This window comes from Piliocolobus tephrosceles, chromosome 9 (genome assembly GCF_002776525.5).
Source record: "Piliocolobus tephrosceles isolate RC106 chromosome 9, ASM277652v3, whole genome shotgun sequence".
NCBI classification, from domain to species: Eukaryota; Metazoa; Chordata; class Mammalia; order Primates; family Cercopithecidae; genus Piliocolobus; species Piliocolobus tephrosceles.
This window is the reverse complement of record NC_045442.1, coordinates 36,465,954-36,482,074: the sequence shown is the minus strand read 5'-3', so window position 1 is coordinate 36,482,074 and position 16,121 is coordinate 36,465,954. Positions and strand designations below refer to the sequence as shown.

General features: G+C 41.9%; 1 protein-coding gene across 9 annotated transcripts in view; it reads right to left on the bottom strand.

Annotated features, from left to right (window-relative positions):
* ARHGAP19 (Rho GTPase activating protein 19) overlaps positions 1–16,121 on the bottom strand; it is an 84,599-nt gene that overhangs the window by 12,132 nt on the left and 56,346 nt on the right. For 8 of the 9 annotated variants that reach the window (XM_023206311.2, XM_023206306.3, XM_023206310.2 and 5 more), the window contains 3 exons: positions 12,800–12,865; positions 10,202–10,393; positions 1,516–1,614 (listed from right to left, as the gene is read on the bottom strand). In XM_023206311.2, the coding sequence (XP_023062079.1) occupies positions 1,516–1,614; positions 10,202–10,393; positions 12,800–12,865 (357 nt within the window). The remainder of the gene's footprint in view (positions 1–1,515; positions 1,615–10,201; positions 10,394–12,799; positions 12,866–16,121) is intronic. The other variant, XM_023206304.2, reaches the window with a different exon arrangement.

Below are 16,121 nucleotides of genomic sequence, written 5' to 3'. Positions count from 1 at the left end.
CAAAAATGAGCCAGTCATGGTGGTGTACGCCTGTAGTCCCGGCTACTTGGGAGGCTGAGGCAGGAAAATGGCTTGAAACCAGGAGGCGGAGGCTGCAGTGAGCTGAGATCAAGCCACTGCACTCCAGCCTGGGTGACAGAGAGAGGCTCCACCTAAAAAAAAAAAAAAAAAAAGTGGACCTAAACAATGAGAACATATGGACACAGGGAGGGGAACAACACACACTGGGGCCTGTTGCGGGGTGGGGTTGGGGGAGAGAGAGTATTAAGAAAAATAGCTGGCCAGACGCAATGGCTTATGCCTGTAATCCCAGCAATTTGGGAGGCTGAAGTGGGCAAATCACCTGAGGTCAGGAGTTCCAGACCAGCCTGGCCAACATGGTGAAACCCCCTCTCTATTAAAAAGACAAAAATTAGCCGGGTATGGTGGCAGGCACCTGTAATCCCAGCTACTTGGGAAGCTGAGGCAGGAGAATCACTTGAACCCAAGAGGGGGAGGTTGCAGTGAGCCAAGACCGTGTCATTGCACTCCAGCCTGGGCAACAACAGTGAGACTCTGTCTCAAAAAAATTTTTAAAAATAAAAATAGCTGCTAATGCATGCTGGGCTTCATACCTAGGTGATGGGTCGACAGGTGCAGTAAACCACCATGGCACACATTTACCTATATAACAAACTTGCAATCCTGCACATGTATCCAGAACTAAAAATAAAAAAAATTAAAAAAATAAAAAAAAGGATACTCAGTGCTTTGGGGGCAGCAATCTCTTCCAAAAAACAAAAAAAACAAAAGTAGAAAAGAAAAGCAGTGTATGGTACAAATCTCTCTCCAACTCAACCAAAACCTTGCCTTAGTTCATGCATGGAAATTTGAACCCCATGATCAAGTTATCTACTGCCACCTGAAGGCAATATTCCTTCACTACAAGTTCCGATAGTCTGAAGACTTGTAAATTTAATCTGCAAACACCGTGACAGCAGCAATAACATGGAAGCATATTTTGTATTTGTTTTAAAAACAAGATTTTTACTGAATTTGATACATGGAAGAAAGTACAACTGCTAAAAATATGAAGCTCACAAAAATCTGGGGTATCAAAACTCACTAGTCTATCAGAAAATTCAGTTTTCTAACAGTTTCCCTAGTCTATCACAACTTCCTCACTTCTCCACGGGTTTACCAAATTGCATAAAAAATTGTGTAACTTGAAGCAGGTCAGAAAACAAAAGAGGCCGCTTACACTGCTCAGGAATGCAGACTCTGTCCTCAGCCCCAGAAGAAAAGGAAGGACCCTTACTTCTAGTACTCCTCACTTCACAGAGCCCCTTCTCTGATGTGAAACACAGCAAAGCGCTTTGCAATATAAAAGCTTTTCAACATTTTGTCTTTACCCCCTTATAAATTAGCCCTTTATAGGGTCCCCAAAAACAGAAGAAAACTTTTTATGCATAAGAAAAATCACATTGTTACATTTCCTAAAAATCAATGCTGAAAATGACAGCCCAGCATACCTACCTTAATAAGCCCACTGAAGGAGCGTGAACGAGCCCTCTTTTGTACCTGGGAAGTAGAAGGTTCTCGCCCTGGTGTCTGGGTTAATGACTGCTTATTAAACTAAAAGAAAACATAGAGAACATTTTATAAATATTTTCCCATCAAGACACAGCATTCTGTGACAACTAATAGCTAAGTGTAAATAAAAGTCCAGGAAAAACTGAGTCTGTGCATAGATGGATTAGGAGGTCAACAAGCAAATCACAAAGTCAGAAATGATGATGCCAAAAGAATTGGATTCAATTGCTCTGAGGGGCTCTGCACGCCACATTCCTTGAATGTCGAATTACTGTCCCTATTTTACAGACAAAAAAACTGAGACTTGGAGAGTTTATGAAATTTACCCACGATCCTCAGCTGCTAACCAAGACTTTTTTGCAACAAAGCATCTTGGAACCACAGAGTTATTGGCACAATCTAAAACAGTCCCTAATTTAACATAAATTGCATACAGAAATTTTTTAAGTTACTAAAACTCTTTAAATGGACATCTATCATGACTGCCGGCCAACAATATCGTCAGAGGAAATACATCAGAATGCAGACTTGTCAATGCTATCAACATCAGCTCTCTGGAGGTACCTAAAATGGAAAACGAGAAGACCCAATGCATTGAATAATCTTATTCAGTGCTTTGATTAGCCATTCATTTCCCACTTAAAAAGTAATAATAATATAGCATTTAACTCTTCTACTCTTCTGCCTTTTCTGGTTGTTGTTGTTGGAGACAAGAGTCTCACACAATTGCCCAGGCTGGAGTGCAGTGGCACAATTGCGGCTCACTGTAACCTCCGCCTCCCAGGTTCAAGCAATTCTCATGCCTCAGCCTCATGAATAGCTGGGATTACAGGCGTGCACCACCACACTCAGCTAATTTTTTCTATTTTTAGTAGAGATTGGGTTTCATTATGTTGGCCAGGCTGATCTCGAACTCCTGACCTCAAGTGATCCGCCCACCTCGGCCTCCCAAAGTGCTAGGATTATGGGCGTGGGCCACCACACCCAGCCTCTTCTGGCTTTTCTAACTATACTTTTAAAATTTCGGAATTGTAAAAATTTGGAAATTTTATCAGTTCCAGTTCTGGAGGTTAAAAATTACTTTTACATAAAACTACCAAGAGGTTCTCAAAGTTAATTACCTCGGCAAGCAGAAAAATTAGCCACATCTAAAGAGCTTAGCTAGTAAGTATCCCTCCTGAATAAATTGGGACAAGTAAAAATGCATCGTTCCTGATGTTGGCAAGGGTACAGTAAGGTAAATTCTCTCATATCCAACTCGGGGGAGTGTTACCTGGCAAAATGTTCCGAGGGGGGGGTATTTAGCAAGGTGTATCCAGAGCCTTTTTAAAATGGATATTAAAAAGTACACGCCACCAAAAATACAAAAATTAGCCAGGCATGGTGGCGTACATCTGCAGTCTCAGCTACTCAGGAGGCTGCAGTGGGAGGATCATGATCACCTGAACCCAGGGAGGTTGAGGTTGCAGTGAGCCATGATTGTCCCACTGCACTCCAGCCTAGGCAACAGACTCAGAAAAAAAAAAAAAAGTATACACCACACATAAAGGGTTCTTAGCCTGAAAAACTGAATTAGAATCAGATCAAACCTCTAGAAGTAGATCTAACTACCAGTTTATAGCATGAACAGAGGACTATGAAACACGTTGAGTAACATCACAGGAATGCAATCATTAAAATCCAGACTATAGGCCAAGCACAGTGGCTCATGCTTGTAATCTCAGCACTTTGGGAGGCCAAAGCCAGCAGATCACTTGAGCTCAAGAGTTCATGACCAGCCTAGGCAACATGGCGAAACTCTGTCTCTACAAAAAATACAAAAATTAGCCAGGCATGGTGGCACACGCCTGTAGTCCTGGCTACTCAGGAGGCTGAAGTGGGAGGACGGCTTGAACCCAGGAGGCAGAGGTTGCAGTGAGCTGAGATCACATCATTCCAGCCTAGGCAACATAGCTAGACCTTGTCTCAAAAGAAAAAAAAAAAAAAAACTCAGTCTATGGAAAACAATATAGTTTCTTCCACAAATAAGTTTCAAATACAATAATGTACCACATAATGACATTTTGGTCAATCACAGACCACACATATGACAGTAGTCCCATCAGATTATAATGGAGGTGAAAAATTCCTATCACCTAATGACATCACTGCCGTCCTAACATCACAGCACAATGTGTTACTCAAACGACTGCAGTGATGCCGGAATAAACAAACCTATTGTACGGCTAGCTGTATAAAAGTCTAGTGCATACCATTATATATAGTATGTAATTCTTGATAATGATAATAAATGGGCTAGACATGGCAGCTCACACCTGTAATCCCAACACTTTAGGAGGCCGAGACAGGTGGGTCACTTCAGACCAGAAGTTCAAGACCAGCCTGGCAAACAGGGTGAAACGTCATCTCTACTAAAAATACAAAAATTAGCCAGGCGTGGTGGCAGGCGCCTGTAATCCCAGCTACTCGGGAGGCTGAGGCAGGAGAATCGCTTGAACCTGGGAGGCAGAGGTTGCAGTGAGCCAAGTTCACGCCCCTGCACTCCAGCCTGGGTGACAGAGCGAGACTCCATCTCCAAAACAAGAAATGATAATAAATGTTACTGGTTTATGTATTTACTATACTATACTTTTATCATTATTTATACTTTTTACCATTATTTTAGAGTGCACTCCTACTTATTTTTTTTTTAAGTTAACTATAAAACAGCCTCAGGCAGGTCTTTCGGGAGGTATTCTAGAAAAAGGCATTGTTATCATAGGAGATGACCGCTCCATGAGTGTCACTGCCTCTGAAGACCTTCTAGTGGAATAAGATGTAGAGGCAGAAGACGGTGATATTAATGATCCTGTGTAGGCCTAGGTTAATGTGTATATTTGTGTCTTCAGTTTTGGGTTTTTTTTATTTTTTAGAGACAGGGTCTCGCTCTGTTGCCCAGGCTGGAGTGCAGTGGGAGGGATCACAGCTCACTGCAGCCTCAAACTCCTGGGCTCAAGTGATTCTTCCTGCTGAGGCTGAGGCCTCCTGAGTAGCAGGACTACAGGCACACACTCATGAGCCCAGTTCATTTTGTTTTATATTTTGTGGATACAAGGTCAATGCTGCCCAGGGTGGTCTCGAACTCCTGGCCTAAAGCAATCCTCCCACTTTGGCCTCCCAAAGTGCTGGGATTACAGGAGTGAGTCACCACGCCCAGGTTGTGTCTTAATTTTTAATTAAAAAGTTTTAAAATTTACAAAAAAAAATTAAAAGTTTTTAAAATAGAAAAAAGCTTATAAAGATATAAAGAAAATATTTTGTACAGATGCATAGTATTTTTACGTTTTTAGCTAAGTGTTATTACAAGAGTCAGAAAGTTAAAAAAGTTTTAAGTGTGTAAAGCAAAAAAGTTACAGTAAGCTAAGGTAATTAATTATTAAAGAAAAAAATGTTATGTTTAGTTTAGTCTAGCCTAAGTGTACAGTGACTATAAAGCCTACAGTCGTGTACAGCAATGTTCTAGGTCTTCACATTCACTCACCACTCACTCACTGACACACCTAGAACAACTTCCAGTCCTGCAAGCTCCATTCATGGTAACTGCCCAATACAGGTATACTATTTTTTATCTTTTATACTGTATTTTTACCGTAACTTTCCTATGTTTAGATACACAAATACTATTGTTACAAATGCCTACAGTACTCAATACAGTAACGTCCTGTACATGTTTGTAGCCCAGAAGCAACAGGCTACACCATACAGCCTAGGTGTGTAGTAAGCTACGCCATCTAGGTTTATGTAAGTACACTCTGTGATGTTCACACAACAATGAAATCACCTAAAAACACATTTCCTAGAACACATCCCAATCATCAAGTGACACACGACTATAAAGAAAAAGGGAGTGGGCCAGGCACGGTGTCTCACGACTGTAATCCCAACACTTTGGGAGGCCAAGGTGGGGGGATCATGAGGTCAGGAGATTAAGACCATCCTGGCCAACATGGTAAAATCCCATGTCTACTAAAATACAAAAAAAAAATTAGCCAGGTGTGGTGGCGCACACCTGTAGTCCCAGCTATCCTGGAGGCTGAGGCGGGGGAATCGCTTGAACCCAGGAGGTAGAGACTGCAGTGAGCCGAGATCGGAGATCGCGCCACTGCACTCCAGCCTGGTAACAGAGCAAGACTCCGTCTCAAAAAAAAATAGAAAAAAAAAAAAAAAAAAAGGGAGTGAGAGAGAGAGAGAGAGAGTGTGTGTGTGTGTGTGTGTGTGTGTCTGTGTGTGTCTGTGTGTGTCTAAATGTAGTGTGGCACCCTGGATTGGATCCTGGAGGGAAAAAAAAAGGATATTAGGGTGGAAAAAAAAGTAAAATCTGTAATGTTAATAAATAATGTACTAATTTTTTTTTTTTTTTTTTTTTTGGACACGGCGTTTCACTCGTTGTCCAGGCTGGAGTGCAATGGTGTGATCTCGGCTCACAGCAACCTCTGCCTCCCTGGTTCCAGCGATTCTCCTCTGCCTCAGCCTCCCGAGTAGCTGGGATTACAGGCCTGTGCCATCACACCTGGCTAATTTTGTATTTTTAGTAGAGACAGGGTTTCTCCATGTTGGTCAGGCTGGTCTTGAACTCCTGACCTCAGGTGATCTGCCTGCCTCAGCCTCCCAAAGTGCTGTGATTACAGGCATGAGCTACCCTGCCTGGCCCTGTACTAATGTTAATTTCTTAGTTTTTATAATGTTAATATTACGGGGAATTGGGTAAAGGGTACTTACCCAGTTTTTATTTTAAAGCACATTCAAACAAACTGGCAATGTTTTCAGGGGAAAAACAAGAAGAAAGGGAGAAAAAGAGGGACTTATCTATTAAAAGGGACATATAGCAGCCAAAAACATAATATATACTTGTTGATCATGCCACTTCTAGCAAATAATTTACAATGAAAATACTTATGAACAAAATTTATAAACTAAAAATATAATTCCCAAATATGTCCTGTAGTAGGCAAATTATGTATAAATTTGGTTATATAGAATAGAATATTATATAAACATTTAAGGTTGGGCATGGTGACCCATGCCTATAATTCCAGCACTTTGGGAACCCAAGGCAGGCAGATCACCTGAGGCCAGGAGTTAGAGACCAGCCTGGCCAACATGGTATAATCCCGTCTCTACCAAAAATACAAAAATTAGCCAGGCATGGTGGTGCTCCACTGTAATCTCAGCTACTCGGGAGGCTGAGGCAGGAGAATTGTTTGAGCCCAGGAGGTGCAGGCTGCAGTGAGGTGAGATCACGCCACTGCACTCCAGCCTAGGTGACAGAGGGGAACTCTGTCTCAAAAAAAAAAAAAAAGAATATTACATAAAAATTGAAACTGTTCATAGCCTTTTAATAATATGAGAAATGTTTGTAATATAAAATTAAATGAAAAGGGCAGAATATAAAACAATACATATTATGATTTTTTCTTTTGGCCCAGATGTAAGGGCTCAAATATGATCTTAAGTAAAAGAAAATAATGTGAAACACATATTCATGGAGAGAAACACTAGGAGGAAATACTCTAAAATGTTATCAGTGTTTACCTCTGGATGTGTATAGGTGATTTTTATGTTCTCTTTACACATTTCTGAGTTTCAATGTTTCTATAGTGAGCATGTATAATTTTTATAATCATAGAGAAAAAATTAGAACACAATAAAATTATAGTTTCTTCAAAAAGATACAGCAGGCTGGGTGCGGTGGCTCGCATCTGTAATCCCAGCACTTTGGGAGGTGAGGCGGGCAGATCATTTGAGTTCAGGAGTTCGAGAACAGCCTGACCAACGTGCTGAAACTCCATTACTACTAAAAATACAAAAACATTAGCTGGGCATGGTGGCACATGCCTGTAATCCCAGCTACTCGAGAGGCTGAAGCAGGAATCCAGGAGGCGGAGGTTGCAGTGAGTCAAGATCGAGCCACTGCACTCAAATATGATCTTTTACTTAAGATCATATTTACTTAAGATCATATTTGAGCCCTTACATCTACACTCCAGCCTGGGCAACACAGCAAGACTCCGTCTCAAAAAAAAAAAGAAAGATACAGAAGTATTTAAAATGTATGGAAAGATGGCTAGGTACGGTGGCTCACACCTGTAATCCCAGCACTTTGGGAGGCCGAGACGGGTGGATCACTTGAGGTCAGGAGTTCAAGACCAGCCTGGCCAACATGGTGAAACTCCATCTCTACTAAAAATGCGAAAATTAGTCGGGCGTGGTGGTGCACGCATGTAGTCCTAGCTACTCAGGAGGCTGACGCAGAAGAATTGCTTGAACCCGGGAGGCAGAGGTGGCAGTGAGCCGAGATCGCACCACTGCACTCTAGCCTGGGCAACAGAGCGAGACTCTGTCTCAAAAAACTAAAACTAAAACTAAAAATAAAATAAAATGTATGGAAGGAGTCTGTCTGCATGCATAACAAATGCTTAGACTGTCATGTTTAGTGAAAACAGGAAAAAATTTTAAAGTATATGGTATGATGATAACTATGTACAAAGATATCCAGAAGAAAAAGACCAAAAGACAAAAGAAATGCCCACAACATAAACGCTGGCAGGAAGAGTGATTTGCTTTCTTCTTATCCTTCTCTATAATTTTGTTTTTCTAAAAAGTGCAAAATTTTTTTCTTTCTTAAGTATCAGTGTTCTGGCCGGGCGCGGTGGCTCACGCCTGTAATCCCAGCACTTTGGGAGGCCGAGACGGGCGGATCACGAGGTCAGGAGATCGAGACCATCCTGGCTAACACGGTGAAACCCCGTCTCTACTAAAAAATACAAAAAACTAGCTGGGCGAGGTGGCGGGCGCCTGTAGTCCCAGCTACTCGGGAGGCTGAGGCAGGAGAATGGCGTGAACCCGGGAGGCAGAGCTTGCAGTGAGCGGAGATCTGGCCACTGCACTCCAGCCTGGGCAACAAAGCGAGACTCCGTCTCAAAAAAGTAAAATAAAAAAAATAAAAAGTATCAGTGTTCTTTTTTTTTTTTTTATTTGAGACAGGGTTTCGCTCTTGTTGCCCAGGCTGGAGTGCAATGCCATGATCTCGGCTCACCGCAACCTCCACCTCCCGGGCTCAAGCAATTCTCCTGCCTCAGCCTCCAGAGTAGCTGGGATTATAGGCATCAGCTACCACACCTGGCTAATTTTGTTTTTGTTTTGTTTTGTTTTTTGAGACGGAGTTTCGCTCTTGTTGCCCAGGCTGGAGTGCAATGGCATGATCTCAGCTCACCACAACCTCTACCTCCTGGATTCAAGCAATTCTCCTGCCTCAGCCTTCCGAGTAGCTGGGATTACGGGCATGCGCCACCACACCTGGTTGATTTTTTTTGTATTTTTAGTAGAGACCAGGTTTCTCCATGTTAGGCTGGTCTTGAACTCCCAACCTCCGGTGATCTGCCCGCCTCGGCCTCCCAAAGTGCTGGGATTACAGGCGTGAGCCACCGCGCCCGGCCCTAATTTTGTATTTTTAGTAGAGATGGAGTTTCTCCATGTTGGTCAGGCTGGTCTCGAACTCTCGACCTCAGGTGATCCACCCGTCTCGGCCTCCCAAAGTGCTGGGATTACAGGTGTGAGCCACTGTGCCCAGTGGTATCAGCATTCTTGTTGAAAGAAGTCATTATACCTGTCCTACATGAAACTACTTAGTTTCTATCAAGAATTAAATCACTAGACTGGTTTGAATCTGCAGCAATACTCAGCCAACACCCTGTAAAATTCTAACACAATTTGCTAGATCTCAACCTAACTTCAAAGAGATGGCAGAAACTTTTCTCAAATGACTTTGTCAATTCTTAAGAACAGCTCAGTTCACCATTATCTGAGTACTTGTTTATACCTGGCCTTATGCTGGGAGTAGGTATAAAATAAGTAAAAAGAGACTCTTCCTCCAAGAAAGTCCCAGTTGAATAAAAGTCAAGAGGCTGACCATGCCTGTTCAGGTAAAATTCAAGAGGGATTGAGACAAAATTAATCTCCTGAGAAAGAAACTATCCAAAGTCACAGGACTTACTTAAACCACACTTTGAGTCCCAAAATAGTAAATTTGTTCCCATAGCTCCAGCATAAACAAACTTAGCCACCGGAATTCCTACTTTCTAGTATCACACTAGGGCCCTGATTTATTGTGTTCTCTAACTGCAAACGACTCTGTTAGTAAAAAGTTACCACTTAGACTTTGCTATGCCAGCCACTCTACACAGATTATCTCTAATTTTTAGAACTATGAAACAATGATGTTACTATTACCATTTTACAAACAAGAAAACTGAAACTCAGAAAAGTTATTTGCTAAGAAAATCTGGAGGGTTTAAACTTTGGAACAATATAGCGTAACTGCTGGTCCTCTCTCAGCAAACTTGGGACATGACCAAAATGAGAGACACTCTAACCACACTTGGATCCTCCTGCTTAACTGTAGAAATCAAGAGCCTCCACTCCTTTCTCTAGCGGAGCAGTGGCACGGAGATCGCCGTGGAGATTCCATAGACAAGCCTGCTTTCTTGGCTGAGCCAAAAATTAAATGAGATTCTTAACAATATGACCTACTGATTCTACAACCACGATTACACTCCTAAAGCCCCATCGCGACTTCCCTGCCTTTAGGCACCTGTCTAATAAGTTGTTTCTTCTTTGCTGACTCTGGCATATTGTGAACATGTTGAAACAGCTCTCTCAGTGCCTCTTCCGTATGCTGCTGGGTCTCCTCCTGGTGAGGGCAGGAATCTACCCGGTTACGTTTCTGAGACTTTGCCAGCTGAAAGGACTTAGTATGACATGAAGCTATCAGGTCAAGGTCATCCTAAGGAAAATTTAAAAGAAGAGTAAATTAATATATCCTGCCAAGTTTGTTTTGGGGTTCTTACAAAAATCTGGAACAAAAAAAGGGAGAGTGGTGACATGGTATACTCCTATATTCAGGAACAAGAAAAATCTTAACACTATTATCAGATAACAAGGAACCTATTAATATGGTTATATTTGGTTTTTTTTTTTTGAGACGGAGTCTCGCTCTGTCGCCCGGGCTGGAGTGCAGTGGCCGGATCTCAGCTCACTGCAAGCTCTGCCTGCCGGGTTTACGCCATTCTCCTGCCTCAGCCTCCCGAATAGCTGGGACTACAGGCGCCCGCCACCTCGCCCGGCTATTTTGTATTTTTTTTTAGTAGAGACGGGGTTTCACCATGTTAGCCAGGATGGTCTCGATCTCCTGACCTCGTGATCCGCCCGTCTCGGCCTCCCAAAGTGCTGGGATTACAGGCTTGAGCCACCGTGCCCGGCCTAATATGGTTATATTAATAGCCCACTCCCATGACCTGCCCAGAGAACCTAAGTGCATTTAGAATACTGTCACCAAGAGTTATATTTGTATAAGAGTCCAGTTTTTAAAGCATCTTTTAATTTCATTAATTTATTCAGCAATTCAACAAGGTAAGCATGGAAAGTATCATGATTCCCATCTGACAGAGGAAAAAAACTGAGGTTAAACTGTAAGTTTAAAGTCATCTGGTTACTAAAGTGACAGACTCACCTGGGAGCCCAAGGGCTCTGACTCTTGGCTAATACTCATTCCCACACATGGCAACTTAATATGACAACTAGACAGCAGTGCTAGAGGAACAAAAACAGCTCTCTAACAAAAAACCGCACTCCATTTAAACTAGTTGAAACCAAATACAAATGATTTTCCTGGTAACACTGAATATTTGCTGAATAAGAGGGAGAAACAAATAGGAGCAGAAAAAATAGCACAAGTGGACAACTTAAGTTTCTAACCACGACAGGATGAATAGAACTTGAAAAATTTAAGTACTCAAAAAGTGCTTGTAAAGTTTTTAACTTCTGACTTCTTTTTTTTCAAAGCAGGAGTGCAAGTTTATTTTAAAAGGCTTAGAACATGAAAGAAAGGAAAGTATGCTTGGAAGAGACCCAAGCAGGCACATAAAGGTCAAGTGTCACTTTTTTTATTTTTTTGAGATCGGGTCTCACTCTGTCACCCAGACTAGAGTACAGTGTCACCATCTTGGCTTACTGCAACCTCCGCCTCCTGGGCTCAAGTGATCCGCCCACCTCAGCCTCCCAAGTAGCTGAGACTACAGGTGCGTGCCACCACACCTGGCTAATTTTTTGCATTTTTGGTAGAGACAGGGTTTGGCCATGTTACCCAAGCTGGTCTCAAACTCCTGATCTCAAGTGATCCGCCTGCCTCAGCCTCTGAAAGTGCTAGGATTACAGGCATGAGTCACCACACCCAGCCATAACGTCTTACTTTTAAAACTCAATAATCATATCTAGGTTGGATGCGGTGGATCACACCTGTAATCCCAGCACTTTGGGAGGCTGAGGCAGCTGGACCACTTGAGCCCAGGAGTTTGAGACCTGGGCAACATGGTGAAATCCTGTCTCTACCAAAAATACAAAAATGAGTGGCATGGTGGTGCATGCCTATAGTCCCAGCTACTCAGGAGGTTGACGTGAGAGGACCAGGGAGCCAAGATCGTGCCACTGTACTCCAGCTTACCCGACAGAGTGAAACCCTGTCTCAAAAAAAAAAAAAAATTATCATATCTAATCTTGTGAATAAGCATTATACATTTCCCTATCTATCTAAGCTCATGTAGTCTCAAGTCTTTTAGCCATTTGATAGAGTTTTACCATACCAATGAACCTAAAATAGGAATTACATAAAATTGATAAAATTGTCCTTTCATTCCTATAAAATATTTAACACATTTGCTATTCACAGATTATTTATATCAGAAGGACTTTATGAAAAACCTTGAAACACAGGGTCTGTGTCATCACTCTTACGCAGAGGACACCATCTATCAGTGGAGAGTCTCTGAAAGCAAATAAAAATAGTGTGGGGGGGGGGACTCTTTTTTTCAAGAGACAGGGTCTCACTGTGTTACCCAGGTTGGAGTGCAGTGGCACAATCAGCTCACTGTAGACTTGAATTCTCCTATCTCAGCCTCCAGAGTCACTGGGATTACAGGCCTGAGCTACCACACCTCACATGTGGAGCATTTGTATTCTAATACATAACTTACTTCTTAGTCTTCTCCATTATGGCAAAATGACTAAGTAATTTTGAGCTATAATACTAAAAACTTATTTTCCAAGCTTTTACTTTGACTTCACACTTTGTTTTAAAACTCCACCAATCTTAACGTTCTCCTTGTTTGGATTAAGAGCAGATTCCTATTCTTACCTTTGATCCCTGAGTTCTGGATCCCAAATAGTGCAATCTGGCACATTCCCGAATGTAAGCAGGAGCCTGGGCAGGACATCAAAAGAAAATCAAAACCCAGTCATTACTAGGATATAACATTCTCTCAGGCCACAAGGACAGTGGTTCTCAAAATCATGTGACCAGCAGATTACTTTAGAAATGCCAAAGATCCTCAAAATTCATAGCCCCTCTATAGCTTCCTTTATCTTGCCACCAAATAGATACCTCAACAAATCTGATGGAAAAACTGTGAGAAGACACCAATGTAGTTGTTGCCACTTTAAAAATTAAACATGGCATGTATATATTCAAATAAGCCAAAGAAAAAAATATAGACATTTGTAGGAATGTTTCTATCTGACAAAAACCACCCCCTCAAATCCTTACAAATTACAAGTGGTCTCCAGATCACATTTTAAAATCACAGTGTAGAAAATATCATTTAACATCTGTAATCTCTGCACTTTGGGAGGCAGAAGCAGGAGGATCACTTCACCCCAGGAGTTTAAGACCAGCCTGGGCAACACAGGGAGGCCCCCGTCTCTACAAAAAATTACTAAAAAATGGCCAACCACGGTGGCTCATGCCTGTAATCCCAGCACTATGGGAGGCCGAGATGGGTGGATCACCTGAGGTCAGGAGTTTGAGACCAGCCTGACCAACATGGTGAAACCCTGTCTCTACTAAAAATACAAAATTAGCTGAGCGTGGTGGCGTATGCCTGTAATCGCAGCTACTCAGGAGGCTGAGGCAGGAGAATTGCTTGAACCCAGGAGACAAGAGGTTGCAGTGAGCCAAGATCTCACCATTGCACTCCAACCTGGGCAACAAGAGCAAAACTCTGCCTCAAAAAAAAAAAAAAAAATTTACAAAAAAATTACCCGGGCATGGTGGTGCATGCCTGTGATCCCAGTTACTCAGGAGACTAATGGTGAGAATCACTTGAGCCCAGAAGTTCAAGGCTGCAGTGAGCCACATTCATACCACTGCACTCCAGCCTGGGCAACAGAGCAAGACCCTGTCTCAAAAAAGAAAGAAAGAAATACCATTTAGAATTACTATGGAGTAGAATCCTGTGACAACTACCCTGATACTGTCTTAGTAGATGTACAAAATAATACAACTACCATAGAGGAAAACTGGGTACGTAGCATCTAATAAAATTACATTTGCATTTACCCTTTCACCCAGAAACCTCACTTCTGGTAACATATCCTGAGTATGTAACTCCAGAAATGCAAAACACACTTGTATAAGATTAATCAAAAAATTGGATACAACCCAAATGTTCTTTAACAGAGAACTGATTGAATCAACTTTCATACATCCATACAAGACAGTACTATGAAGAAAGGAAGGGAGAGGAAGCAGGGAGGGAAAGAAAGGAAGGAACAGAGGGAAAGAAAGAAAGGAAAGGAAAGGAGAGAGGGAAAAAGACAGGACAGAGGGAAGGAAGAAACACTTAATGAATTGATATGGAAGGATTTCTAGGATCTACTGTTGAGTGAGAAAAGTAAGTAAATGTACATTTGTGTAAGAAAAAAATGGGAAATAGCAATATACACACAAATATACATTTACTTGTTTTTATAAAAAGAAACACTAAGAGGATAACCCAGAAAACATGAAAATAATTAGAAAGGATTGAGATTTCTCTAAGTACATCTTTTAATGTGGTTTTGTTTTTTTTTTGTTTTTTTTTTTGTTTTTTTTTGGGTGGAGTCTCAATCTCTCGCCCAGGCTGGAGTGCAATGGCACGATCTCAGCTCACTGAGACCTCTGCCTCCCAGGTTCCAGATTCTTCTGCCTCAGCCTCCCAAGTAGCTGGTATCACAGGCACCCACTATCATGCCCAGCTAATTTTTGTACTTTTGTAGAGATGGGGTTTCACCATGTTGGCGAGGCTGGTCTCAAACTCCTGACCTCAAGTGATCCGCCCACCTCGGCCTCCCAAAGTGCTGGGATTACAGGCCTAAGCCACAGAACCTGGTCAGTTTTGACTTTTGAACCATATTTACACTACAGGTTCATAACATAAAATTAAATCCAAAAGGGAAAAAAAAGGCAAGCCCTAAAACCAAACACCCAACAGGAAAAAAAAAAGAATGTATCTGTATATCAAACTGACAATGTGAGCACAGAGAAAGAAATTATTTCATATAACTTTTGAAAACAGTATTCTCGGCTGGGCGCGGTGGCTCACGCCTGTAATCCCAGCACTTTGGGAGGGCGAGGCAGGCAGATCACGAGGTCAGGAGATCGAGACCATCCTGGCTAACGCGGTGAAACCCCGTCTCTACTAAAAATACAAAAAATTAGCCGGGCGGGGCGGCGCGCGGCTGTAGTCCCAGCTACTCAGGAAGCTGAGGCAGGAAAACGGCGTGAACCCGGGAGACGGAGCTTGCAGTGAGCAGAGATCGCGCCACTGCACTCCAGCCTGGGTGACTGAGCGAGATTCCGTCTCAAAAAAAAAAAAAAAAAAAAAAAAAAAAAAAACTGTATTCTGACTATATATCCTTAGTAGGATATATTCAAGGAAAAAGGAATTGCAAGAAAATCTTGAACTTCAATGAGCAAGTTTATATAGGCTTACTGTCAGTAGTAACAGTTGTATTATTTTGAAATTAATTTAAGCTTATTGTAGGACAGAGTAAATAACATATACAAATGCCATTAAAATTCAAAATTTGGCCGGGCACAGAAGATCATGCCTATAATCACAGCACTTTAGGAGGCCAAAGAGGGTAGATCACTTGAGCCCAGGAGTTTGAGACCAGCCTAGACAACATGGTGAAACCCCATCTCTACAAAAAATACAAAAATTACCATGAGAGTGAACAGGCAACCTACAGAATGGGAGAAAATTTTTGCAATCTACTCATCTGACAAAGGGCTAATTTCCAGAATCTACAAAGAACTCAAACAAATATACAAGAAAAAAACAACCCCATCAAAAAGTGGGGAAAGGATATGAACAGACATTTCTCAAAAGAAGACATTCATACAGCCAACAGACACATGAAAAAATGCTCATCATCACTCGCCATCAGAGAAATGCAAATCAAAACCACAATGAGATACCATCTCACACCAGTTAGAATGGCAATCATTAAAAAATCAGGAAACAACAGGTGTTGGAGAGGATGTGGAGAAATAGGAACACTTTTACACTGTTGGTGGGACTGTAAACTAGTTCAACCATTATGGAAAACAGTATGGCAATTCCTCAAGGTTCTAGAACTAGATGTACCATATGACCCAGCCATCCCACTACTGGGTATATACCCAAAGGATTATAAAT